Source organism: Simochromis diagramma, unplaced genomic scaffold (genome assembly GCF_900408965.1).
Source record: "Simochromis diagramma unplaced genomic scaffold, fSimDia1.1 OVJJ01000602.1, whole genome shotgun sequence".
Taxonomy (NCBI): Eukaryota; Metazoa; Chordata; class Actinopteri; order Cichliformes; family Cichlidae; genus Simochromis; species Simochromis diagramma.
Window position 1 is genome coordinate 9,389,833 of NW_024387040.1, and position 27,709 is coordinate 9,417,541.

Consider the following 27,709-nt stretch of genomic DNA (forward strand, 5'->3'; position numbering starts at 1 on the left):
GCGTGGAAAGGCATCTGGTCCAGGTGAGATATCTGTGGAGGTATGGAGATGTCTGGGCGAGAGGGCAGTGCACTTTTTAACCACACTATTTAACACAAACTTCAATCAGGAATAGAGAAAACGTTGTTCTGGTTCTGATTTCAAGAGCACCGGTGCAGAGCTGTAGTAACTACAGAGGGATAAAGCTGATGAGCCATGAAGACGTGGGAAAGAGTTGCTGAAGCTAGATTAAGAAGAGAGATGATGATCAGCAAGCGGCACCATGGCTTCACGCCACAAAAGAGGCCTACTGATGTGATCTTTGTTTTGTATTAAGCAAGAAGATTTTGTTTAGATTTTTATTGATGCTGATTTTCATTCTATCATATTTATCTTTTTATTCATTCTTCCTCTTTCTGCTTCTTTTACAGGTCGCCACAGGGTACCATCTGCCTCCATCTCACCCTAACATCCTCCACTGTCACACCAACCCTCTACAGGTCCTTCTTCATTACATCCATGAACGTTTTCTGAGGTCTTCCTGTTTATCTCTTGCCTGACAGCTCCAACATCTAACATCTTCCGTCTAATATAGCCACTGTCCCTGCTCTGCACACATCCAAACCATCTCAACCTTGCATCTCCACCTTTATCTCCAAATGTGAGCTGTCCCTCTGATATAGTCATTACTAATCGTGTCCGTTCTGGTCTCTCCCAGTGAGAATCTTAACATCATCTGCTCCCCCAGCTCAACCTCCTGTCTTTTTGTCAGTGCCAGATTTTAATTCATTGAGCTCTTTTATTTTATTTCACTTGTTTTCATGTCTTTATTGAATGTAACTGTGTAATAAAAACTACATTTTGGATTTTTTGTCTGAAAAAAAAACAACAACCCTTATTTATTTATTTTGTCTTATTTTTGTCTTTTTGTTTCAATGAAGTGGGTATTCATTCACTACATATATTATAATGCTTAAACACAACAGGCGTAACTTCAGAGTTCATTAGCAGTAAGCTGTCAGCAGGGGTCACACTTACTCTATGTGATGTGGCCATAGACTTTATACACTGATTTTCAGATGCCCATGAATTTGATGGGCATAAACAATTTATTAATCATAAATAAGCCCGATGGTCTGATTATCCAATTATCTGATCAACTCAGAAGATACAAACCATAAAACAAAATAACACCATGCGCTTGTATCATTGTGATTTCTTCTGATTAAAAAGCACTGTAAAAAAAAAAAGAAAAAAAAAAGGTAGGATTTAATTACTCATATTACTCTACACTTGAAATTAATATAAAGACTCTTTCTTTAATGCTTTTGCAGGACTGCTGTGGACAAGTAATACAGCAACAGTGAGTGACACAGGAACAGATAACAATGTGATTAAGCGAGATAAGATATTCATAAAGTTGCAGCAGACCGTAATGCGACAGGTAGGGTTAATATGTGTGAAAGAAGAAGGAAGACCTTTAGATAAAGGGCATACAGCTTATACAGCCTTCATAATATATTCTTTCTTACTTACTACTTTATTCACATGCATATGAAGACGTTTAGATTATTATACAATTCTTAGATATTGGGTAAAGCTAGACATATATTTAAAGTAGACCTGCATGTACACATATATGTGTATATTTCAATAAAATTGCAGAAATTACACTGTCATCAAACAATGTGACTAATAATTAGTATGCAAGGGCATACAAGTGGCTCAGGTGTGCAGTCAGGTGATGGCAGGGAACAGCAAGGTGGGCTGAGGTAGCCCCCGAGGTTCTGCTGGTATACAAAGGAAAGACAAGGCAGTCCACTTCTGCTGCCAGCAATGAGTAATGCGAAATATGAACCCACTGCAGTGTTGTTCAGATATATTTCTTTATAAACGACATGTGATATGAGAGATTTGTTGCTTGACAGACATAAAATCATATATTTGCACAAAGAAACTGATGTCTGAAGAAATATAAGCTGAAAACTTATCATGCTCTTGTGAGGAAATATAAAATGAAAACTATCTGCAGCAGATGAACAGCATCTGTAAAACACGGTGGAGGTTTTGTCATGGTTTGGGTTGCATTTTAGCAAGCGGTGTTGGAGAATTTTGTCAAAACTGATGGAATTATGAATGCAGAAAATACCAATACCATTTGGAAATAGTTTAACTGGCAGCAGCTTAATTTTTCAGCATGAGAATGAGCCCAAACATGGTGGCCATGCAATACAAGTATTACCAGTCATGGACTGCTCTCCCCAGAGCCTCGACAACAGCATTACTAAAGTGTCATAACTCAGCTGTGTAACCAGTCAAAGCTGAACCCAAATGCAGGACTCAGGAAAAAGGGTCAAAATCAGCTTTTAATGCTGTAACTCCAAGAAATAAACAACGTCCAGGAAAGATCTACTGAAAGATCTACTGAAATTGAGCCAGGAATTCAAATACTCAAACTCAAAGCTTGCAGCGAGGTAGCTCACAGCAATGTGGGACAACACAGCAAAGGATAAGGGGCGACTCAGTACTCAACACACACACACACACACACACACACACAGAGAAGATAACGAGGGGACAGGTAACAGGTGGGAACACAGCTGCTGCAGACAGCTAACATAATGAGACAGGAAGAGAAACTCCACACAAGACACATAAGAGAACAACACTTACTATTATAAAACAGGAAGAGAGTCAACTTAACGGGGAGACAAGAAAGGACAAAAAGACAAGTACGGAAATTAAAGGAACAGAATGGGAACAGAAAAGGGAATTATCTAACAAACGTGAAGTCATTGAAAACTAACACTAAGGGAAAATGACTAAATTCACATTGTTACAGAATGTAACTATGAAATTATGAGCCTTAAATGATTTTTAGTGATCCTAATAAAGGTTGCCTGTCCTTCCTGGTGGTTAAACTATGCGTTTTCTGGAAATTTCCTAAGTCAAGATAAATAAATTGTCGTTATTATTTTAACTTAAATGTCATATCGCGCTTTGATCTGCGTAAAATGTGAACTAGAAATATAAGAAACAGAAAACCTTTTATTATTTTTTAATGTTTATTTTCCTACATACATTTATTTATATTAACGTCATAAGCATCATAACGGAACGACGCCGTCACAGGCCTTCTGAAATGTGTTTTATCGTTCACGCAGGCGCAGCAACTTCTGTTTGAAGAAAACGGCGACAGCTGCCAAAAGTTACCTAGATTAAACCGGAATTAGATTGGTGTAACTTCAAAATAAAGGTGCACGATGCAGTATAGAAAGAATCAAGACCTTTGTCTCACTGCAGTGTCTCGTTTTTGATGATTTTTTTTGCTTTAGGCTTCAAGATGTCATATATCTAACGTGACCGTGACAAATGCACGAATTTGGTGTGAAATTGTTTTAAGTTGAAAGTCTAGCCGGAAGTTGAAATGCTTTTATTTCGGGAGTGTTAACACTGGCTTGAGCACACGTAGAGTTTGGGGTCGAGTACCAGGCACCGGTAAGTAATTAAGCTGTAATCTGTGTGTGAGTGAGCGCTTCACACGACTTTAGCTTTATGAAAAAGCATCTTTTTTTTCGCTCAGAGCGGCGTAATTTTGAAGTCCGTTAACAGGTTTCGACCGACGTCTTGTTCTGCTGTGTAGTGAAGAAGCGGAGCTGACAGCCAGTCAACTGCCACACATGCATGCAAGTGTCCGTTACCTCCGCCGGTAGCTTTGTTTTCCAGCTTGTTAACCAGGTAATGTGAAAAAACAAAGAGGAAGGGGGGAAAGTGGTAGAAATGTGGTCGGACTGAGAGTTTTTGTTGATGTCGTGGGAGTTCCTCATCCCATAGACTAGTGCTTTTCACCTCTTGACCAAAGCCACGCTGGTGATTTTTTTTTTTTTTTTAAGAGCTAGGATGTTGTTTCACGTTGTGTCATCAGGAAGGACAGACGGCTTTAAACACAGCAGTGAAGGGAGTGGACGTGTGGTCGGTCTTATTCATTCATTCATTCATTCATTCATTCATTCATTCATTCATTCATTCACTGGATCAACAGGAGCATTATTGTCTCTCAGGGGGAATAGTTAATCCAGATGTCGTCAGTCTGGTTATCTTCCTGTTAATACATTAATCAGTTATTAAACGAGGCATGCCAGCACTGGTTAGGAGCTGTAACAAGCTGTTTCATCCTATTTTGGTTATTTGTTGTGTTAATCATACACCCAAAGGTTATGAAGTTACAGACTACAACGGTGCACAGGCTATGTTTTTTTTCCTCTTCGTTTTCTTTCTTTCTTTTTTTTATTTTAAACATGATTACAGCTGTAAAATGACTGCTGTGTGAATTTAAAATACCACTGAAGAAGCCAGAGCTTTTTTTTTTTTTTTTTTTAAAATGATGTTTAATATATGCACACATGTTGTTTTGCTCTCCTCTGATCTCCAGGGGTCTCTCTGTCTGCCCATCTGCCGGCTTATTCATTCTTTTGTAACACTGAACACCAAGTGTCTCTGTTCTGCCTCTTAGAATAATGGTTTTTAGTTAGGGTGGAGGAGAACATCCTGTAATAAAGACAAATTGTCAGTTAGAGTAAAAAGAAAAACACATAGTCAGTTAAAAAAAAGATAATAGATGATGTAAGGACAGTAAGAGGGAGATAGATTTAAAAAAAGATGGAGAGAGGAGAGGAGATAACAGCAGGTTTAAAAAAAACAAACAAACATTGTTTTTAGAAGTGGTTTGGAGCAAGTCGTAGATTTTGCTTTATCTTCTCAGGAAGGTCACTCCAAAGCTGAGATTCCTGATGACGAAAGCACGGTCAATCAGTTTTATCATTCTGTTACGTATGCATATAAATTTATAGATAAAGGTTCAAAAGAAACATCAAGACTTAATGTTTAGGAGGGAAAAAAAGTTTAATATTAAATTTTATTGCTTTTTTTTTTTTTTTTTCTTTTTGCCCCCACGTGGCGTGGAGCTTTGGGAACATGACCGTGAACGCACATAGGATAAGACACATTCTCAATACACACTCTGTAGACATTTTATTAGGTACACCTTGCTAATACTGGGTGTGCCCCTTCAGAATCACCTTAATGCTTCATGGCATAGATTCAACGAGGTACTGGAAACTTTCCTCAGAGATTTTGGTCCAAGTTGACTTGATAGCATTACACAATTGCTGCAGACATGACAATATGAATATCCTGTTCCACCACATTCCGAAGGTGCTCTGTTTGACTGAGATCTGGTCACCGTGGAGCCCATTTGAGTACAGTGAATTTATTGTCATGTTCAGGAAACCAGTTGGGGTGATTTGAGTTTTGTGACCTTGTGTGTTGTCATGCTGGAAGCAGACATCAGAAGATGAATAATCTGTGGTCGGCAACAATACTCAAGAAGGCTGTGGTGTCTAAACGGGCTCAGTTAGTGCTAAGTGACGCAAAGGTGGCCAATAAAAGTATCCCCCCACACCATTACACTAGAAGCCTGAAACCTTGATACTAGCCAGGATGGATGCTTGAAATAAATTCGGATTCCACCATCTGAATGAGATCAAGGCAATATGCAAGATCAGTTAAACTTTGCTTTTCTACAGTACGAGTCTGTTGTGGCCAGTGCCATCCTCCATGCCCCTGCATCCTAGGGCCACAGGTTGAAGGTCACAGAGGCCAACAGACTCAATAAACTGATCCCGAAGGCCAGTAATGTGTGGGGATGGAGCTGGAGTCTCTAAAAGTGGTGTCAGAGAGGCAGATGTTAGCCAAGAGATGGGCAAATGCTAGACGATACCTCCTGGCCAGTCATAGGAGCACGTCCAGTGAGAGCCTGAGATTACCAAAATGCAGCATTGAATGACACCGGAAATCATTCCTGCCTCTGGCTATCTCTCTGTACAGTTCCTCCATCTAAAGTACAAGTACACACTGCAATAGTTGCACTTAAATCTGCACATCCTCTGCAGAGAGAATAACAAAGTACAGTATGATAAGAGTTATCCAGCCTTAGTGAGTCTGTGTGAACTGTGAACTGTAGCCTCAGTTTCCTGTTCTTAGCTGACAGGAGAGGCATTGAGTGGGTGCTGCCAAGGTTTGGCATGTTGTGCATTCAGATATGCTCTTCTGCATCCCTTGGTTGTAACGAGTGTTTGAGTTTGTTGATTTCAGAAGCTCTACTAAGCATTTTTGCTCAGAACTTCCACTTACTGGATAGTTCCTCTTCTGACAAGTCTCCGTAAACTCTAAAGATGGGTGTGTGGGGAAAATCTCAGCCGATCAGCAGTTTCTTGGGTATTCTCTTTAGACACCACAGCAAGAAATTACTGAATGATTTCTGAAGTTATTACACAACATGGCGGCAAATGGCCATGTCCCACTTTTGAAATTTGGCCTGTGCCAATGTTCAAATGAACAGTTTTGTTTAATTTAGCTTGTTAAGCAAGTCTGTTCAAGAAAATGTATATCTTTGTTGTTTTTAAAAAAGACAAACTGCTCTAAAAGTTTTACATTGATTTGAGGCAACAGATACCCCGCCCCTGCAGTCAAGTTCTGGCTAGAGCCAAAAGGAAATCAGCAGGTAATAAAATAATTTCTGTAATCAGTTTTGTTAACTGGGATTTAATTTACTTAAGAATAACAGACATCTAGGCTTATCAGATTATGAGAAATGGCAGAAAAATGGCATATTTCTGCCAAATAAGACATGATCTGGTCATTCTTTCATTTGTATTCCTATACCGTGAGATAATTCTGAGGTTTGAGGAAACAGCATAGAAAAGCATTAATGCGTATCATTTGATGCTGTAGCCTGTAAGAAACTTCTACCGTTTCTGTAAATGGCTCTCATGCGGTGGTTGCACATGACAAGAAGAGAAATGTTGAATGGCGCTTTGTCATTAGACGTGAGGTTATGTTGCCTTAGACTAATTACTGGAACGTAGCATTATTTATGTTGTAGTGCCACTTGTGAGTTTCCTGCTGCGGCAGAGCATGTGATGCAAAAGAGGTCTGAATCTGATTTTATCTGGGGAAACAAAGACACAGGAGGGCTCGGTTACAAGTAACATAGTTTAGTTTTTTTTGTGGAAAAAAACAAAGGAAACAGTGTTGGTCAAGTTACTTGAAAAAAGTAATCCGTAACTAATTACCGATTACTTCCCCAAAAAAGTAATCCCGTTACTTTACTGATTACTTATTTTCAAAAGTAATTAATTACTTAGTTACTGATTACTTTTTAAAAACATGATTTACAACCTGAATAGGTGATAAAGTGATAGATCTCTCAGCCCAATTCTACTTTTTCTGCATAATCCATCATACAAAATGAAATCAAATGGAAAAGTCGCTTTTTAAAACTTGTTTTATTAGTTTTAACCTTTTAACTTTATGCATCAAGCAAAAATGTAATTATATGCAACATTCTCTGACTTGAAGAAATTTGTTTAACATTTAAACTTATTTTCTGCACATTCCAGCACATAATTTTTTTTTTTTTGTGTGTTTACACTCAGTCTTTCAAATAGATGCAAGTAAAACACAGCAGAAAATAAATAAAGTCAAAGACTAGCGGTCCTGTTGCTCTATTTTCACCTGTAAAGCAGGACTGCGGTAGGCGGAGGTTTACCCTGGTGCAGGTGTGCCGCAGCGGTCAGTTGAAGAATCCGCGAGTTTCTCTGTGAGTTTCCCATTACGTCGTTGCGCACTCGGTGCTTGCTTGGAAGTTTAGGGGTTTTTTTCGCTGTAAAAAGAAGTTTTCTTCCCACGCACAACGGACACTAATGTTTTTGTCACTTTTTATGGAATCAAACTCAAAGTAAGGTCAGTACTTCCACGCTTTAAACGCCGCATGCTCATACTCTCTCCCACAATCGATATGTGATCCATTGTTGATCTGGACACAGCTGTTGTCACAAACGTCGCACTCGCTTACGTCACTGTCATGAGACGTTCTCGCAAAAAAATCACGGTTTTAGTAACGCAGTAATGCAGCATTCCTACGGGAAAGTAACGGTAATCTAATTACCGTTTTTGCAATAGTAATCCCTTACTTTACTCGTTACCTGAAAAAAGTAATCAGATTACAGTAACGCGTTCTCTGCTCATATCTGAGGTTAAATACAAACTTAACTTGCTTTTAAAGTGGACCTGTACCTATTACTATGCTCTTCCTTATTTTCTGTCATACATGCAGGGTGTTACAATAGTGCATGCATGTATTAAATATTAAAAACTTTGTGCTTTATGTCTAGTTTAAAACACTTTTGTCTACTTTTGCCTCTTTATGATGTCACAGAGAGTGGATATTCCTTATATGGTCATCTCAAGTACAAGGCTCTGGCTCCAAGCAAAGAAGCCACATCCATCTGCTGTTTAAACCTCAAGTTTGTGAGGGGCAGCCAATCAGAAGAAAGCTAAACTAGCTTGTTTCAGAGAGTGGATGAACAGTGGATTATTGTGGATTGTGACTAATGCAAAACTACTCTAGCAAAGTCTAAGGAGGCAAAAATGGGCAACATCCCTTTTTAAATTCACTGTCAGTAAAGTGTTGCAACAGAAACTAATGAGGAAAAATCCATTTTGGCTTGTTTTGTTTCTGGTTTCCACAGATTATGTTGCAGAAAATAAGATAATTTATGCAAGAAAAAAGAGAAAGAAACCCCATCTTAGTCTATCATCTGTTTGGATTCATAAATGGATAGGTGTAATTTCAAGTGAATTAATAACTCATGATTATTTGCACCATTTGAAATCCCCATCTTGGAAACCAGGACCGTGTATTTTGTCTAATGGATGTAAGGACACATGTCCTCTGGCAGGATGGAGGAAGGATGTCTCTTCTGCTGACTCACCAGTATAATCTCTGTGCACTGCAGGTTATTTGAGGAGATATTTTTATTTTGATATAAAGCCAATACACTGGCTAAACCGATTATCCTTTCCAATAATTAAGGTTAAGTGATATAAACCACAGTGATGCTTTTTCCCCCCCTTATAGTTCAAAACCTGAGGGCTAGATGGAGGAATGTGAAATGTTTGTCTTGGTCAATCTGAACTTATTTGATCTTTGAGAAAGAGGGGAAAAAAAAAAAAAAAAAAAAATTCCCGAGTCCTTCGATGTCCTTTTGTCCCATAAAGCTGTGCAATGCTTGAACACTTATCAGTGTGATCAGTCTCAGCTTTTATTTGTTTTCCTTTGCTTCTGTGAAATATGTCGAACAGACTTATTGCGAGCTGGTTTGACAACAGCAGCGTGTTGTGCTTTAGAGGAAAGGGGGGAAAAAATGCTGAAGGATAAATATTTGAGCAGAGCGTCTCCACATTCCTTTTGTGAATTGCTTGGTCATGCAGAAGGGGAGGAAGGAAAAGTGGGGGGGATGAGCTGAACGTTTTTATCAGAGCATGGCAGACACTGGATATCTGCTCTGATGCTGATTTGTAAGGAGTGAAAAATGTAGATATTAGTGAATCAGAAGGATGATCTTTAATGTCTAACTTCACACTTTTGCAAATTAGTTAATATGAACACACTGTTTTAATCTCCTAGGACCTGGCGTCCAAATATGGGGACATCACATTTTGGGTTGTCTAGACCACGATACTAAATTTTGCTCTTGCAAATTGCTTTCAAATGAGCCATATTGCTCAAAGGTGCACAATTGTTGTTTCTTATTTTGTTTTTGTAAATAAAGAGTTTTGCACATCATTACTCAATTGTGACTTTATAGTGTTCGATAGAACACTATAAAGTCACAATGGGAAAGAGAAATAAAAAAATGCATGCCATAAAGAGTTTGGGTCTTAGGAGGTTAACTAGAGTTGTCAGGTTATGTGTTGAAGTTCTCTAACCCACCACCATCAGTGCTACGCCTGATGATTCAGGAGAGTATACCAAATGTTTATCATTAATTTTCTATAAAATCATGATCATAACTAATTTGGTCAGTAACAAGCTTGAGATCATTTAACGCAATTATTTACAGATTCTGGAGAAACTGCGTATTTATTATACATAAACAAGTTATCTTCTCAGTTAAACGGCTTTCCACTGTATGGAGGGCAATTCAACTGAAAAACCTGAATGAATAAATAAATAGCTTAGTAAACTGAACAGCCACAAATGGATGCCAATGTGAATATGGATTTTCAGACTGCAGCAACGATAAAAGAAAAGGATGTGGCACTGTAATTATTTTATCTTGATTTTCTTGTGTTGGGCATCAGTCACACGGGCCTAGAGACCGGTTGGCGATCCCTTGCACAACCTCAGGTCATTGGTAAAAAAGGGACAATTTGTAATTAAAATAATAGTCATAACAAAAATGATAATTGCACAGTCCCAATCTAATAAGCCAAGTAGAGTAGTGGAGCTTTTCAGCCACTGCACCTCACATGTAAATATTTTGTAGAGTTGATTTAATGGAGGCAGACACCTAAACAAGGTAGATAAAATGACAAAAATCTCACATCTTTGCCTCAAAAAGAAACAAGCTCATTGATGGACTTAGCTTATTTTGGTTTTCATGTGACGTATGACCCTGAAGGTAAGCGCGTCATGGACAAAAGTAAAACAGTATGTCGGATGTGCCACGCAATGCTCAATTCCATGGGTGGGAACTAGTGCGTTAGCGCAGTTTGCTCGTTAAAGTGTTGGCCGTCCTAGCCCCACACATGGGGCGATCCGTGGTAGCTCGTTAACAGAGATTTGCCGTGTTGTGGCATTAACGTCATTTCAACGAGATTAACGCTGACAGCACTAGTGGGAACACAACGAATATGACTGCACATTTACTCCGACGCCATCCTAGTGCAAAGACAAGTGGAAGCAGACAAAAACAACAAGCACAGATGGTACAAACTTTACCCGAGTCATTTAGACAGCCGTTAGGACATGATTCTCCTTATGGGGACCTGATATGTTTAATATGCTGCTGAGAATATATCCCAGAAGAAGCGTATAGTATAGCTTTTATTTTGGAAAGAGACATTTCTCTGTAATAAACTCTTTTCCAAAGATGAGTGATTTCTCAATCAGATTTATTTTTTTATTACTTTATTGTTTCAGCAACATTAAATTTAAAAACTGTACTTTTGAGTTAAAATATATATTTATAATTTTAATAAATGACAAATTAAACGGGCATGAACATTTTTTTTTTTTTTTTTTTTTTTGTATCAAAAAAAATCGAACCTTGACACCAAAGTATCGAACCGAACCGTGAATTTTGTGTATCGTTGCACCCCTAACATTCTGCTACATGTTATGCTGAGAGTGCAATAAGCAATAAAAAGAGAAGCTGGACAAACTGAGTATTATATCCTCTCTGCATTATCCCAAACCCATTTTTCTGCATTATGTTTTTTTTGGTGGTAATCTATCAGGGGTTTGTAGCTCTTCATGTTTGTTTTACCTTCCCCTTGCAGATAAACAAGCATGCTGCTTTTTCCATAAACATATTAATCCTGAAAAATGTATCTGAACCTAAACACTGTTATTTTTGTCTTGTTTATTATCTGGAACCATGACGTTCACTTGCTTGGCTGTTGCTCAGCTGTTGCTCGGCTCTATCCTGCTAATTTGCATTTAATTATCATTATGTGATTTGGCTGTAGACGCTGGAATGTGCATTGTTAGGCCTGCTGTCCTGTTACATTAAAGCTCATTAAGTTGTCTGCAGATTGTAGTTTATTGGGAGCATCTAAACCAGACTAAATATGATCTGGTTTGGCATCCTTTCTGTTCCTCTTGGATCAATCTTTGCCTTCATAATCCTTTCCCAAGCAAACACAAGTTCAAATTTCATTCATTTTCTCAGTCTGGCAAAGGTTTCCCAAGTTGTGTTGCCAGCCACACAAACGTAATCACATTACGTTGTTTCCCAAGAAATGAATAAATGGCTGACTTGTATTTGGCATAGTGTGAGATCTTTTTTTTTTTTTTTTTTAGGGCTTTGTTTTGGGTCTGGGAGTCCAGGGGATATTTTATTCCCGCGCCTTTCTAAGTCTCAGGACAATAAGTGGTTATTCTAAGTGCACCGGGTCACAGCTTCACAATTGCTGTTTTTCTGCAACCTGAGCAGCCCTTGATGCAATTTTGAGAAGGAGAACCACACCCTAAGACTACTGGAGCTGGATAGGACCGGTCTCGGGTGGCTCCAACTCGTCTTTTCTCCATTATTACACTGTGTGCTTCTCCCCCCCTTATATTACTATGTGTAATCCAGCATTGTAATTACATTGCTGCAGACAAGGTGCTTTATCTCGGTATTCACTGAAGTAGAATACGAGAGAACCTTCCCTGTGCTAGCTCAGTGGTTTTATTACAATCTGATATGGGTACTTTGAGACCAATACCACAATTGCTGTTGGAGGCTGTTAGAGCTGCAAAAATCAATATCTTTTTAATAACAGAGGATGAAATGGGTGGATAATATGAACACTACCCTTTGGCTCTTTATGGCTTTTTTTTTTTTTTTTTAACATTTTTATTGTTTTTACTTTTTAAACTCGTTGTTGTGCTTTTCAAGCTTGTGACTGGTTGTTTTGGCTAACCACTGACTCCTTACAAACTAATATCTAGATATAAGATGAAAACATAGACACATATTTTACTTTGTATGTTTATTAGAGGCTTGCTACTTCCTGTTGACTCTGGGGTTTTTTTTTTGGTTTTTTTTTTTGTTTTTTTTAAGGAGGAGGACAAAGAGTGGAAGCTTTTGTTAATACATCTCTTTTATCTCTATAAACGGGGAATAAAGGTCAAACAAAGATTTTAAAAAAAAAAAAGAAAAAAGGACCTATTTCATGTTGATTGAATGCATTGTTCAGTTTCCATGCCTCCTATTTATAGCAGAAACATTAAGTCTTTGCAGCCTTTTCTAACTTGCTGAGTCTTGGGTTGTTTTGGTTTTGTGGACACTGATATTCTTCAAGTAGAGTGAAGACTTGCGTCTGTTTTAGCCTGCCGCTGTGTTTCGTATACCCTAAGCCTTTCTGAGGTATGTGAATGCTTGAGAGATGATTGCGTTCTCTTTTCTGGAGGTGGGGACGATAGACTGGCTGGGACTCAGCAGTCTCTGAAATCTCTCGTCACTCCAAAGACAGGTGCCGTTTCAGCTGTAAGCACAGCCATTTTCTGCCCGAACCCTCTGATGGGAGTTTGATATAAGATGTGCATAGATTGACTGAGAGCAGCTGTTCGCTGTGTTAGACTGGAGCTCTTCCAGTGACTTTGTGCGCATAACAAGCATAGTCATGCTGAAGTCTCTAGACCGTGCCAAACCCTGAGTGAAGCTGGTGTGGCCACTGGGCTGTGAAGAGATGTCTGCATGTTACAAAACTCAGGAGTTGGCGGGGTCACTTCTAAACTGTTGAGCTATTTTAGGTTAAAACACTCAGAGGCAACTGAGTGAACGCTATCAACACACCAGTGCCAAATCGCCATAGAGATCCACAGGCAGGGCAGCTGTCAGAGGTATACAGCTTCATCGAGGTCAGTCTGCATTAGAAGGCAGCACAGGGGGTCTGACTGCTGTAGTGAACCTCTGTGTTAATGCATAGTCTTTGCAAGTCCAGCCTCAGCTGCATCACTTCAGTGTGTTTGTGTGTTTTTATGACTAAGAATATTGCCTTGTGTTAAACTTGAGTGGAGAAAAGAATTACAGGAAGCTGAGGGGAGTTTTCCGAAATGCGTTAACACTAACACTGTGTTAAGGCAGCTTGTTGTCCTGCAAGAATTCTCGTCAAATGTCATTTTTGTGTTTGCTTTCATGTTTCGACCGAAGTACAGATTTCTTTATTTAGTCCAGCTTTTGGGCCAAATCTGGCTCGGTATATTAACCTAACATTAACTTGACATATATTCTGTGCAGGTTGGTGATGTGATGTAAGCTTCTCATTTGGTGGTTGCGGTTAAGAAATGACTACCTGTTGTCCACGCATGTATGAAGTCGCACCTTTTTAGAGCTGGCCACAGTGGATAATGCTATTATTATTGAGGAAAGCCCCAGACTTTGAAGTGGCTTTAATTTTAGCTTTTTTCCCCCCCGCAAGATATGCATGTGACTCCGCCGTGAGCTTACATCCCCGGAGACAAACAACTATACCTCACACACACACACACACACACCCTCTCCGACTTCTGCTGGCGTTTGGTTTTTCTTTAGCCCTTAGGCTGATATAAGCTTTTGTGGAATGCAGTGCTTGATTATTTGGGGAATGGAAAAGCAACTTGTTTAGATCACAGGGTTGTTCTTTGCTCGCTGCAAAACACAATTAATGTGGCGGCTTTTGTGACTTTAGGTGGGATTAATTGTGTAATGGTGTTGATTCTTCCATAACATGAGAGGATTTTTTTTTTTTTTTTTTTTTTTTTTTTTTTTTTTTTTCTTTTCCCCCCATTGCCAACTATGCTGCAAAGCTGCGGAAGGCCAGGGGAAAAAATAAAATAAAATAATACTTGTTTATTAATTTCAGCACCCACTGTTTACATGTTTAGATGAAAGCTATTACCCTTTAATAATTAAAGAAGAAAGGAAGAGCTGCGTGGCTGATCTGACAGGCGCTCTTTAGTGAAGCAGGTATATGTTTAAAGAACAACATTTCAACATCTCATTTCTTTCTGTTTTGCTTCCAAGGAGGCAGACTTTTCCTGTAATCTTTAAGCTGACTTGAGCAGTAGACTCTGAAGGCTTAAAAAAAAAATTTTTTTTTCTTGCTCATTTGCTCATTTTCAGTTTAGTCTTTGTAGCTGACTATTTGTATAGGAAGTATTTTATTTATTTATTTTAGTATTTATTTATCTTTTTCTAAAGCCACTTAACACAGACCTATGACTCATTCAAGCATATAAAAGGCACCTGACTCAAGGGATGAATCAGTGTTGTGTCTACACACAAAAGTCAATTTAGATACATTTGTTTTGAATTGTATCTAAATTGTATCTTCAGGCACTGTCACAGTTGTTCCCACTTCTTTAGGTGATTCTATGAAAAATGCCAAAGATAACAGTTTTAGAGACATAAAACAGTGTTTTTCCATCAGGAAAGTGAAGAGACGACACAGGAGCTGAGAGATGCTTCTGGCCCTTCAGTTGGACGCGTCATTAGAAATGTTCACAGTGGAACAGTGCCTGTCAAAAAGCCATTCTTAAGGAAGGGAAGTGGGGAGGTTGAAGTAGTTGGTTAGCCAGTTATACATGAACTGGACTGAAAATGAACTGAACAAAACTGCATCCAATCATTGCACCTTTTTCTCATTTGCCTAGTAAAATCTAAAGAAATGAGGGGTGGCTTAACACATTCTCACAGTTCTGTACTAATTATTGTTATGCAGATATAACCATAGGGAACAACTAAAGCACTCTGTCTTCGCGTAAAATAACGTTTTAAATATATTTTTCAAACAAAATAAAGAAAGAGACCAATGTGTTTTCATCAGGGTCTGAAAACCAGGTGTGGGTGGCGAAGTAGAAACACCTGTAGTAAATAACCTGCAGAGGGAGCTAGAAATAAAAGCAGAAGTTTCATAGCCCAAATGAGAAGATGATAAACGATAACAAGAAAATAATCTGTCCAGTTCATGTCCCTCACAAATCCCCCTGTCATGTTCTTTGCCATCTTTGGTCACCTGTTAAGTTTGTGTGTCACATGACTTTGTTTCACCCTTTTTAGGTTGAGAAAGAGATTTGTCATGGATATTTTGAGAACGAATACATGGGAAGCACTGTGTGCAAACCTCATGTGACTTTGATGCTAGAAAAACTGGAGAACCGCAAAATATTCTTGTGTGGTTTGACCGTTTACTGGGTCGACCAATTAAGAAACACTTAATTTATTAATTTATGTTTTTATTTATGTTTAATATTTACAGTTTACAGTTACCTACAGTGCATCTGGAGGGTTTACAGTTTGTCATAAAGTGCATTCAATTCTTTTATCATCTAATTGCAATGAGAAGTTTTTCTTTAATTTAAAGGAGACCGTTTGTTGTGAAACTTGGAGCTGAGCTCAGGTGAAACCTACCCTTATGAATGGCCCCTCAGATGCTATATTAGACATGCAGTCGTTGTCCCCAGCAGTTGACGTCTACTGACTTTAGAAATCCCCTCATGTTTCCTCTCCAACTTTCACGAGTTTGACATTTGTGGTTTTGAAGTAAAGGTCTCAGCAACAATTTTTGGGTGGACTATATTCAGATTTCCTTTACGATTACCTGTAATTGCTTTGGTGATTCCCCTCATGTTTCATTTAAAACATTAATCGGATATTAAACTGACTGGGAAAAACAAACAGTATGTACACAGAGTGTACACCTACATTTGTTTTTCCCACCTTGGTTTGTTTATGCACAAAACATTAGTGCTAGTTAGCTGTAACGTTGCCACAATTTCAGTGAGATAAAGGATGTGGGTCCAGGCAGATAATGAATATAGGATAGCAATGGTGTCTCAGCACGCAGCTGGACAACAAGTGAGAAAACATCATTAGTAACTTCCATGGTGCTTATTGGCTCATTGCTGGTCACTAATTACCCATTAGCCTTAGCTGTACTTTGTGTTGCCCATTGTAAACATGCTAGCATCCCCCAAACTGTCCCCCCCCCAAGCTTCATGCTAATATCAGTATGCAAACATGCCAGAAATATATTGGCTAATTTTGTTTGAAAGGTTATTAATTTAACCTTTCAGTTTAACATGTTAGGATCATGCACAGTATAAAAGACGAAATTAGCTACTCTTACGTCACCCACTGGTTAGTGAAGTCCCGTTAGGCTTGAGTTGAGCATTTTCGGCATTGCCATCATGAAAATGACAAGAAGATCTATGACAATGACAGCAGGGACATGAGCATGTTCTGGATAATCCTCCGAGCAACTGAGTCCATAAACCCAAGAGGAAAGTGTTCACTGACATCACAGAGCAAGTGTTTTCCCAGAGACACAACCAAAAATCTTTTTGGCGAGGTCGGGCGTGTGCAGAGAAAGGGATAGTGGATGTTGAATATGGAGCTTTCAGCGTGAAAGAAAAGAAAGACAGCAGAAGATTCATTGATGTAGTGGATGGGGTTCATGCAGAGGGTTTGTGTGACGGGAAGATGCTGAGGATGGGGCTAGATGGAGACAGATGATCTGCTGCGGTGAATCCTAAAGGGTTAGCATATTTAAGACACTTCTGCACTGTCTGTGAAAAAGCACAAAAACATAACCTGGAGGCTGGAGCCTGAGGATATATCTACAATAACTCTTAAATAACACTTCAGCTGCTCAAAAGTATGTTTACCCTTCCTAACTTGCGTCTAATCATTGTTTTCTTTTTTTGGTGCGTGCCAATTATGGGTTATTTGAAATTTTAAGGTCTCTAAAATAAAAAAAAAAAGCATAACTAAATTGCAGAAAATCACTGTTTAGTTTTAGCTGAACTGGTCGCAGTTAGTGGTAAGCAAATGCAAGTCTACGTCACAAAGGCAAAAAATTGTCAAAACATCCAACTCCCCTCGTTCGGTTTGTTAAAGAGAGATATCGATCGCTGCATTTCCACTTTCTGCGTGTGTGTGTGTGTGTGTGTGTGTGTATGTATGTCTGAGCAGCAGCCTCTGACTCAGTGCTGAATGGGTCCTAGAGTCACATGGCTACATGTCAGCAGGCTGGAGGAGGAAACGTAATCCCGAGGAGGAAGGCTGCCGTTATCAGTCTGTGCATGTTGGTCTGAGAGGGCATTCGGCTCGACGAGACACTCCACATCTCTAACACGCTCTCTCTCCTTCTTTTTTTTTTTGTCTCCCTATCTGTCTCCTCTCCCTCTGTTTGTTTTCTCCCTGCACTCTGATCAGCCCCGGGTCTGTATTCACAGCAGAGTTCAGAATTGCACTACAATGTCTGCGGTGGCTTCTCTGCAGTAAAGCACACAAAGGTATGGTACAATCAATAATCTTTTTTTTTTTTTCTGCTTCTTTAACAGTTGCTAGGTTTTCAACTATTTGCATTTGTCACATTTGTATGTATTTTTTTTTTTTTTTTTACAGATTATTGATTTTGCCATTCATTTTTATTTGGTTTATTAATTCATTATTCATATGGTCTAGTGCTTAAAAGAGTAACCTGATCTATTAGTTGTCAAGTCTAATCCTTCCTGATAATGAAACATTTGAGGTGAGATTAGAGCTGACTCAGGGTTCAACCACAGTGATCTGTAGCCAGCTGTAAACAAATCAAAATATGCTCCACAGATTACACAGTTTGAGGAAGGAGGGAAGGTAAGGGGGTAAAAAAACCAAAAAAAACCAACAAAAAGCCCTTTAAATGATCTTTAAATGAGCTCTCTTGTTGCCCACTTGTGTTTCAGTAGCACAAACATGTTTTTCCAGTGTTGTAAATCCTAAATTGGTGCCTTCAAAGGACACATTTTAGGACCGGATTGCTTTCTAAGTGCTGTGGTTAAATCAGAATTTGACCATTTGTGGCTACATCAAAAAACGATGTGATTTTTCTAAAGTGTTTGTCGCTTCACCCACTTTAGTTCTTTTCTTTCTTTTCTTTTTTAAGTTATTTTTTTTTTAATAAAAGGTTAATAATATAATAATAGGTTAGCAACACAGTCAGTGTTTCAGGAAAAAAAAATGGTGTTGTCTGTTCAAACCTGCACTGTCAGCTAAAGGAAAAGCTCTGTTCTTTAATGAAACCTCATACTTCTTCTTTCTTCCCTGTCATTGTCCTGCTTTCATAAATACAGGCCAGTGTATTGGTTGAGGTTTGGACATTGTGATCAAGCTTCTATTTCTGTGCACGGGCATTTTTATTGGCAGTGTGCACATTTTATTGAACTGTTCTTTAATTATGCTTTGTTTTTGATAGAATTTGTAGATGTGCAGGGAGACTGCGGTTGGCGCTCACGTGCCAAGCTGCCAACCGAAGCCGGGCCTGCCCGCGGCGTCTTGACAGAACGTTGGTTTAACACACATGTGGGCTTTTGTCGTGGGTTTTCTTCTGGCTCATAACCTCCGTCCCGTCGTCTGACTGTCTCGTGTATTTATGAGGGCACGACATAGGATATTTTTAACCTTTTGCTTGTGATTAACACAAACGGTCAAATGACATCAAAGTGGAAGATGCACAGGTGCAGAATAAGCAGTTTGTAGGTCTGTATAAGACATTTTTGCTATTTTTCTGAGATTTTCTTGCACCGAACCATCAGTTCTTGACTCCTAATCCAGCGCTCTGTCTGTTTTCTATAACCTGCTGTCTTCAAGGATCCCATTTACCCATAAATGTGTCTGTGATATGCATCAGGTGGTAGGGAACTCTTCCTCACAGAAAAGTTTAAAAACATAGAGGGATTTCCACCAGGAATGGAAATTTACAACATACCACAGAGCCAAAGAGTCAGGTGCATTCATACACTTTGGGAGCGATGAGTCATCACAAAGTACACATCAGAGATCCAAATACAGAGAAAATGTCAAGCTCTCATCACTCTCCCACTCTGTTATCGTCTTCTTCTGAAAGTGGGATGCAGATCTTTGGAGATTTACAGATTAATCTGATGTGTAATCAAAAGCAAAGGAAGTGTTTGCTTTTGGGATTTATTGCAGTCTCGCTTTAGAAACTATAAAATAACATGTTACACGCTACACCCGCTTGTTTTCTGTAAAAATCTGATTCAAGTCAACACTGGGTGTGACCCCTTTGAAGGTAACCATAGGCAGACATAAGCATTAGGTACTTAATTTGTTTGAGGAACTTGAAGAACTGGCTTAATTTCTATTGTTTTTTTTTAGGCTGGGGCAGTGTCTTCTGTAATAAGTAAGTAATCCCAAATTGACTGGATGATGCTGACATCAGTAGTCTCTGGGGGGGCAGACCATCTGTTGCAGGGATACTTATAATCGTGGTCTTCCATTACGTTGCTATATGCTTAGGGACACAGTCAAGCTGCACATGCTGAAGAAAAAGTGTAAAATTCTTAAGCGGTAATCTCCTGGTTGGCACAGTGCTTGTATAATTAAAAAGTATGAGAGGTAGATCTGGGTGAAAAATGTTAGCTGTGATTGATTTTATTTTTTATTAATCTGTATGCTTAGAATGAAAAACAAATCATCTTTGTACATCACTTCAGAAAAGATTAGGCTAGTGTCTTAATCACAGATGGCATGAAAGATGTCACTCATTGGTGTTGAAAGCTCAACTTTACTGTTTTCTTAAAGTTATCTTATATGGATGAAAGGCTGGAGTGCCATTTATCAGCTGAAGCTAGAGGGCTATATAGCAATCTGCATCTGTAATCTCTATGGGTGCAATGCTTAGCTGTCCTCAGTAACAGGCTAATAAAACACTGAACACTTACCAGTCGGGGCACCTGTCAAGCAGAATGACATTTAAATTTAGATGTCAGGTGGAAGTTTTTTTTTTTTTTTTTTTTTTTTTTTTTTTTTTTTTTTTTTTTCGTAAATGCATTAAAATGTTTTTATTACTTATAAATTACATTTAAATGTAAATGTGATTTTATTCATTTTATTTTTGCACCAGGTTATTTTTTTTGAGACAGCCTCTAGTGACCCTTGGAGGAACTGCAGCTTTTGTTGCTCTGAAATGGTTTGATCCCCCCCAGCCAAGCTTTAGACGTTGCCCTTTGACCAAGACTTGCTATATTTACACACAAAAAAAAGGCATTCAAACAAGGCTGAGTCTTTAACAAATACAGATGAAAAGAGTTCAGGCTAAAGCAATTTAGTATTGTTTCTGAGTATGAAGTCTTTGGGCCTACTATAAATCCAGGCTCACCACTACAAGCCCGTCGATACAACTGCAAAGGCTCAGTAACACAGAGGCTATTTTCGTTGAACGCAGCACATCAACAAATCCAACTACCATGCAAACCAAACAAGCTCCAGGTGGCTAGAGCGCATTTAAAATGAGCAATTCAGAATTTGACTAGTCATTGGAGCTAAAGAGGAGAGGCACCATGCAGGTTATTAGATTCACGTGAAAGGTCAGCATCCATTATAGTATGGCGGTTAGTTAATGCACGTGGCGTGTTTACCTTGCATATCTGTGAAGGCTCCATTAATGTTATATTTGCATGGTTTGGATTGGTGTATGGTGCCATTCAAACAAGCCTTTTTCAGGGAAGGCCTTCCTCGTTCCAACAATGTAATGCCAAACCACATTCTGCATGTGTCATCAGTCTCATTGCTGCTTACTGACCTTTCACCAAAATAAAACCTTTGGCACATAATACAAAGGAAGCCTGACTAGCTAATTAGCTAGAGTCCTATATTAAGCAATAACGGGAACATTGGCTGGTAAAAAGTTTCCTCAGTTACCAAAAGTATTGTTCAAAGAAGAGGTGGTGCCTTAACTTAGCCTTTTGTGAAACCTGTTGCTTTAATAGGTTTCAAAGTAAGAGTATACCTTTCAAAAAAACTAAAAATTTACAATTTCAACATTTGCTGTGCGTCTTTGACTTCTGTTTAGTTTACACACATGGCACTAAAATTTCAGCTAATTTGGTTGCATTTGAAGCTTTGGACTTGTGTATGTGTGGATCAGACTTATTTTTCAGTGCTGGAAATAAATCTGGAAACCACTTGTTCCATTTCTTTCTATAAGTTTACAGCTCCTACTGACAGGCATCTGTCTGTTGCTGTTACCTTCTTCCTGTTTTCATACTTACTTCCTCCCTGAAGGAAAGATTTCCCAAAGCTTTGTGTGTGCACATTTAAAGGCCGTGACTAAGTCTAACACGGAAAAGTTTTCAAGCTTCTAAAGAAAAAAATTCCATCCTCGTCATCTAAGAAACTCTTTACAAAGTACCAGACTCCTGGATGACTCTTGGAAGACCTGATGGATTTCTTCCAGGTGGGAAAAGGAACATGCTGACCTCAGCACTTATCGGTGCCTTTTTCAGTTCCTGCACAAAGGGACCCACCAGTTTTCTTTTATTCAGTCCTCTGAGTGTACCTGATGTCAGACAGAGGACCATGTTGTTTCTTAACCTACCTGCTCGAAAAGGCAACTGCAGTCATTATTGTTTTCCTTTTCTGATCATTATTGTTATCCTAAAGGTATGATTACAGACGTGCCCTTAGGTGGATGAGCTGGTTCCCATGGTTTTCGCCCAGAATCCCAGGGTTTGGTAACTTTATCCCTGTGTAGCCAGCTCTGCCTCCTCCACTGTGGTGGGGTCTAGGTTTACTGAGAAAGTAATTTTCATGCACGCCCAAAGCTCAAACTCAGGCGGACTCTTTTATTACCACTGCCGCACGGATGGGATTATCTCAAACTATGCATGTAATTAACATTTGGTGCAGTGAAGTACTATCTTTGCTAAATCCATGTCCAAACAAAAGTTCAAGTCTGCCTCTTAAATTAAAATTTATATCATTGATTGTACTTCAGAGAAACCTCTATGAAATCGCTCACTGCAAACAAGGTCAGTGATATGATTGCGTTCAGGCACCAAGGAGGCTTATCATTTCTTTGATAGATGCTGTCAGAAAGCCAGCTTTGGCAGAACATGAACCCACAGAGGGCCCTCCTGCTGCTTTAATATTGTTTAAGGACTCTTTGGGTACCTGATATATACAAAAGTAACCAGTTTGCTTAATTTGGCTAAAGTTTCGGTTGATCTTTTTAGCCTGACAATATGGTTATATTTTACTGTAAAATGTAACACCCCCCCCCAATTTATTCAGTTCTGTAAGTTAAAGTTTAATTGGGAGAATTTTTTTTTTTTTTTTTTTTTTTTTTTTTTTTTTTTTTCTCTTTCTTTTCCCCCCAGGTGCTTAAGATGGCATCTTCAATTTCTTGCTTTCATCAACAGCCAAGGACATTCAGGGTGCACTCAGAAGAAGTCAGACCCACACCATTTCACAACTTTTGATTTAATAATGAAAAAGAAAATCTAATGAGAGAAACAATTAATTTTGTACGTATTGTACCGAAAGCCCCTTCAATAACATTTTACACAATCTCTACCTATGATTACATGTGTACCATACGTGACGGAGACTCTGGAATGACGGAGGTTGGCTGAGGCACGTGCTGCCGCTTATCAAGGCTCCTCTTCATAGTAGCATTAATGTTATCTGGCTCTTATCGAGCTGAATTGGTCAACGACCTTGAATGGTAGTTGGGAAGCTCTGCAGGGCTTCAAGGCAAGAATCAAATAAAAAGGAAAAGAAAGATGTAATGTAGTTCTCTGAAGTTGTTGCCTTTTTATGGCTCAAATATAATGCGTTACATTTTGCTTCATCATAAAAGTGACCAGTTTAAGTCTGAAGAAACAAAAGTGCCTCCCCACCCAGCCCCCGGGGTTAATTGACTAGGACAGTTCACTGTCTGACCTTGAAAAAAAGTGTAACGCTGACAATTTTCGTTTAAATCTCAAAGATATCTTCGTCCTTATTCTTTCTAGATTTGTATTTGGTGGCTTTTGCACTTTTGTTCACCTTGAAGTTTTAAATCTGTCATCATGTGATCTAACTCCCTGATCTGCATCTGGCTCCAGGTTATGCTGCCCAAAAGCTGTCTGAGTCCCAGTGAGAAAGAGAAGGGCTAAAGCCACACCAGTCTAAACCAGCTTTCCAGCGCCTCTCCAGCAACGACTCTACTGCAGAGCCATGAGCAACCCCGATGCTCCCAGCCAGGTTACGGACGCCGTGGCTTCGGTTATTCACGGAGTAAGTACGCACGCCCACATGCACAAAAGCTTCAGCCTGCCCTATCAGGTCAGGCTACACCACCACTGGCTGCATGATAAAGGATATGAGATAGTGGCTCTGATTTAAAACCACATTAAACTAAACACATTGGCAGGACTTAGTCTTTCCTTAGTTTGGTCTTTTCCTATCAGTTCTCCTTGTGCTGGATTTATGCTGCATCAGCTTCCTCTGCCCTCTCTGGCATTGGAGTGTGTATTTTGGACAGTGATGTTCCCTCCAGTGCAGATCTAGTAACATCCAGTTCCCTGCCAACATACAGCAGCTCTGACTACAACATAAAAATGTTCAGGAACGCTCAGAGAGCAGCTCCTGTTGAAATCGCCCTCTTATTAGAGCACTGGAAAATATCAGCAGGCACACAGTTAAATCTGTTTCCTTCCTCTTTTCTTAAAGTTGACGTTGTTGAAAACAGTGAAAACAATATTGGCACATAATGAGAGTTGATTGCGAGGCTGCTGGTGGAGCACGAGTTGATAAACATGGCTGGCAAAGGCCTGAGGGCAGCTGGTCAGTGGCCAAAGAAAGCAGAATTCCTCCACAGAGGTTCTCAACAAGGTCCTCTCGTGATTATCTTGCTGCAGCAGAAAATAATCACAATCCAGCCGTGAATACTCTCATATTGCTAGAGCTGATCCGTTTATGACTATGGCTTGTAAATTCCAGGCATACATTCAATTTCATACCAGGAAATATCAGGATGGTGGTTTTATTAACTGATTTACCCACCTTTCCCAGGAGCTCTATCTTTCCCAGAATGACAAGCCATATTTTTGATAACTTTACTGTGAATTATATGTGCAGCTAGGTAGAAATGGGAAAACATTTATTTCTGAATAACCAGTCATGAAGGCCACTACTGACTGAGAGTACACGTTCGTCTTCTGCCGTTGTTTTCAGTTTTTCACGGCAGACCCAATCGAGGAAATCCCACCTTGAGCCTAGCTTTGGACTTCATTTCAAATGTTGCAACTACTCGGGAACTAGACAAAGGTTGAATCACCAGGCATACACACTTCGAAGTCGAATCTCACTAGTTAACGCAGAGAATTAGAAGCATTTAGATGAAATTCGATCCACTAAACGCAATTACTGATCTATTGAGATATCTGTAGATAAATACAGATATAGAGAGATAGAGATATATATATATTCAAAGGTGTTCCCAAGCCAGCTAAGAGATGCAATGTCTACTGTATGTCCTTGGTTTGCCTAGGGGCCTCCTCCCTGCAGGACGTGCTTGTTTCCCCTCACCTAGGAGGTGTCCAGTCACCACAGCTGGCTCCATTCGATGTGGAGGAGTAGCGGCTCTACTCTGAGCTCCTCCTGAATGACTGAGTCTCTAAGGGCCCAGACAGCCCTTGGAGGAAGATCATTTCCGCTGCTTGTTTCTGCAGCCTCATTCTTTTAATCATTCCCCACAGCTCGAGGCAATAGGTGAGGGTAGGAACATACATCAAAACACAAAAGTAAAGCTGCCGATTTATCGGTAAAAATCGGCAGTTTCACTTTTACACTCGGCTCTCTCCACCCCAACAGACTGATTCAGCATCCACATCACTGCAGACGCTGCACTAATCTGTTAGCCTCCTGCTTGCACATTAACAAGACACTGAGATACTTGGAGCACCAACTCATTGAACTGCACCCATTTCCAGGTGTGGCCTTGAGATTGGAGGTAATAGTTCTACAACTGTAATGGGCAGATTTTTTATTTATTTATTTATTTATATCCAACTCTTCCTTGAGTTATACTACTAAGGCTTAAATTTAGGGATGTTGCTGCTTCGATTGACAGGTATGCCGACTTGGGCAACCTTTGCCAGTCAGTGAACTGGACCTCTCAACCATGTTTGTGCTGCTGCTGCATTTAAGCATTTAAATGAAGTCATCTGACTAATATTACACCCCGCTGTGGATAGATGGATGCATACCTTTGCGTATGACTGTTTATCTTACATCCTGCACAGCTCACATCTAATCAGCACTTCAGGATCAGATTATTCCCTTGATCAAAATCATCATAACTAAATAATAATGATAATAACTAAATAAACTTTCTGTTCCTGACAAAGTGAAAAGGGTAAAATGCTGTTTATTTAGAAGCAGTAAATTCCTAATACAGTGCCTTTAGATGCACAGACATCCAGTTTGTGTATAATACCAAAGGCATTAGTTGCTATGAAGAACATGGTGCAAAGGGCAGAGCTCCCGTGTTCATTTACAGCACTCTGCATGTCTTTATTGTGTTTGTACTTAGTAGGTTTATGGCAGTCAACTGAGCCTGTGATCCATAATTTCTTTTGGCTGTGATGAGATTTGCCAGTTGGTAGCACAAAGATAAAAAAAATTCTGGGTAAATGATTAACTCCTGAGCGGTGTGTGTGTGTGTGTGGTCAAGGAGTGGTCAGTTACTCCACTCTGGATTTTATGTGCTGACATTTTGAAACTAATGTCAGTGGTTGTCGTCTTCCTGCCGTGAAGATCTGCCCTGGTCACGTGACTGAGGCAAACTGAAATGGAAACACGTTGCCTTCTAGGAAAGGAGCCAGCACTACCTTCATACAGGAAAACCAAAACTGTCTCTGAGGTTCACATCGCAAAAACGCCTGTAATGTCATTTGATGGACTTCCTGTATAAGGTGAGTTTGTCGCCTTTGTGCTTAGGCTGTTTGTGTGACATTTTGGCTTGATGTTATCTTTCCCCGAACAGAGATTGTTCCAAATGTTGTCTGACTTTGCTTCTTAAGGTAAACCTAACCTCAGCACGACCCCTGCAGCTGTTTAATGTTCAGTCTTGTTCTTGAGGGTTTTTTTTTTTTCTATGCCCAGTAGCTCATTTCCTTTTCTCCTTAAGCTGCAGAAATAGAAGTTAATAATTACTTCCTTATGTCATCTTAATGCGCGAGTAGTTGCACATAGTCACTCCTCTGATGGTCAGCAGTGAGATTATGAGAGTTTTCTTCACAGGGGCTTACAGAGATTTTTTTTTTTTTAGTGGTTGTAACCAAACCACAACGAGTTAACTGTTGAATTGCAAAGCAAACAAGGAAATGAACTTCCTACAAAAAATAACGGGGCAAGTGTTGTGGCAGTATTCTGTTACTTCTCTCCTTGGAAATGAAACTCTGAAGTCACAGTTTCTTACAGAACATCTGCTGGTTGGTGACCCTAAGCTAGCTAACTCCATTCTCTCGGGGTGCAACACATGCTTCCTTCTGCCCCTGCTGCTGCGTAGGTCACCTTATTAGGAATGTAAACAGAGTACATGGAGAAATGGCTTAGTCAGTCCACATTAGCAAATTAGCTGAGTCAGTGTTAGAATTATTGGGGAGGATCCTTTATTTTCTCCCCTGTAATAGTTGTTATAGTTTACACGTCTGTGAGCCTCGTTGGGTCCACTTTAGTTTAAGTGACGTAAAATTTGTCATCAGTGATTTTGAGAACTGCAGGTTTAGACTATTAAACTTTGTTTTTTTTTAATGGGAAATGTTACACTTAACTGACACTGGGACTGTTGTGGAGAACAGCATCAATAAGCTAATAAGGAGAGAAAACTTCTACTGAGTAGAATTATTTCAGCTTATTGGTGCTGCCCTCCACAACTGTGGCATTTCTCACGAGGTTTTAGTATGTAGAGCTTTATAAACATGGTACACGTGATTCCAATTGTTATGTTAAGGGATGCTACAAAAATATTAAAAAATCAGCTTTAAACAGGATAGATGGCCTCTTGTTGCAGGTTAAAATAAAAATATTCTTTGCCTGTTGACTATTTCACAATCGTAATCACGCCCCCCTCTTTGATTTCTTTTAGGGAGTCTCACCCTTGAACTTCACGTTGAGATTGAAATGCACACTTTGTCTTTGCGGCATTGAACTTTGACCTTTCAGTGAACTCTTTCAGTGAGCCGTTGGTCGTCCGTGATTGGGATCAGCCCTCTGTGGTTTGCACTACCTCCTCTTTCACACTTTTTTATTTTTTATTTTTATTATATATCATTCTAGGTTCATTCTTCCTGTGACGTGTATCT

The 27,709-nt window shown here is 39.4% G+C and overlaps 1 protein-coding gene across 6 annotated transcripts in view; it reads left to right on the forward strand.

The window, feature by feature from the left end:
- Positions 1 to 3,322: 3,322 nt before the first annotated feature.
- slc4a2b (solute carrier family 4 member 2b) overlaps positions 3,323 to 27,709 on the forward strand; it is a 46,821-nt gene continuing 22,434 nt past the window's right edge. For 2 of the 6 annotated variants that reach the window (XM_040043977.1, XM_040043981.1), the window contains exons 1-4: positions 3,323 to 3,477; positions 3,563 to 3,717; positions 17,790 to 17,869; positions 23,465 to 23,636. In XM_040043977.1, coding sequence (XP_039899911.1) covers positions 23,577 to 23,636 — 60 coding nt within the window. In that variant the 5' untranslated portion in view covers positions 3,323 to 3,477; positions 3,563 to 3,717; positions 17,790 to 17,869; positions 23,465 to 23,576. The other 4 variants (XM_040043980.1, XM_040043979.1, XM_040043978.1 and 1 more) reach the window with 4 other exon arrangements.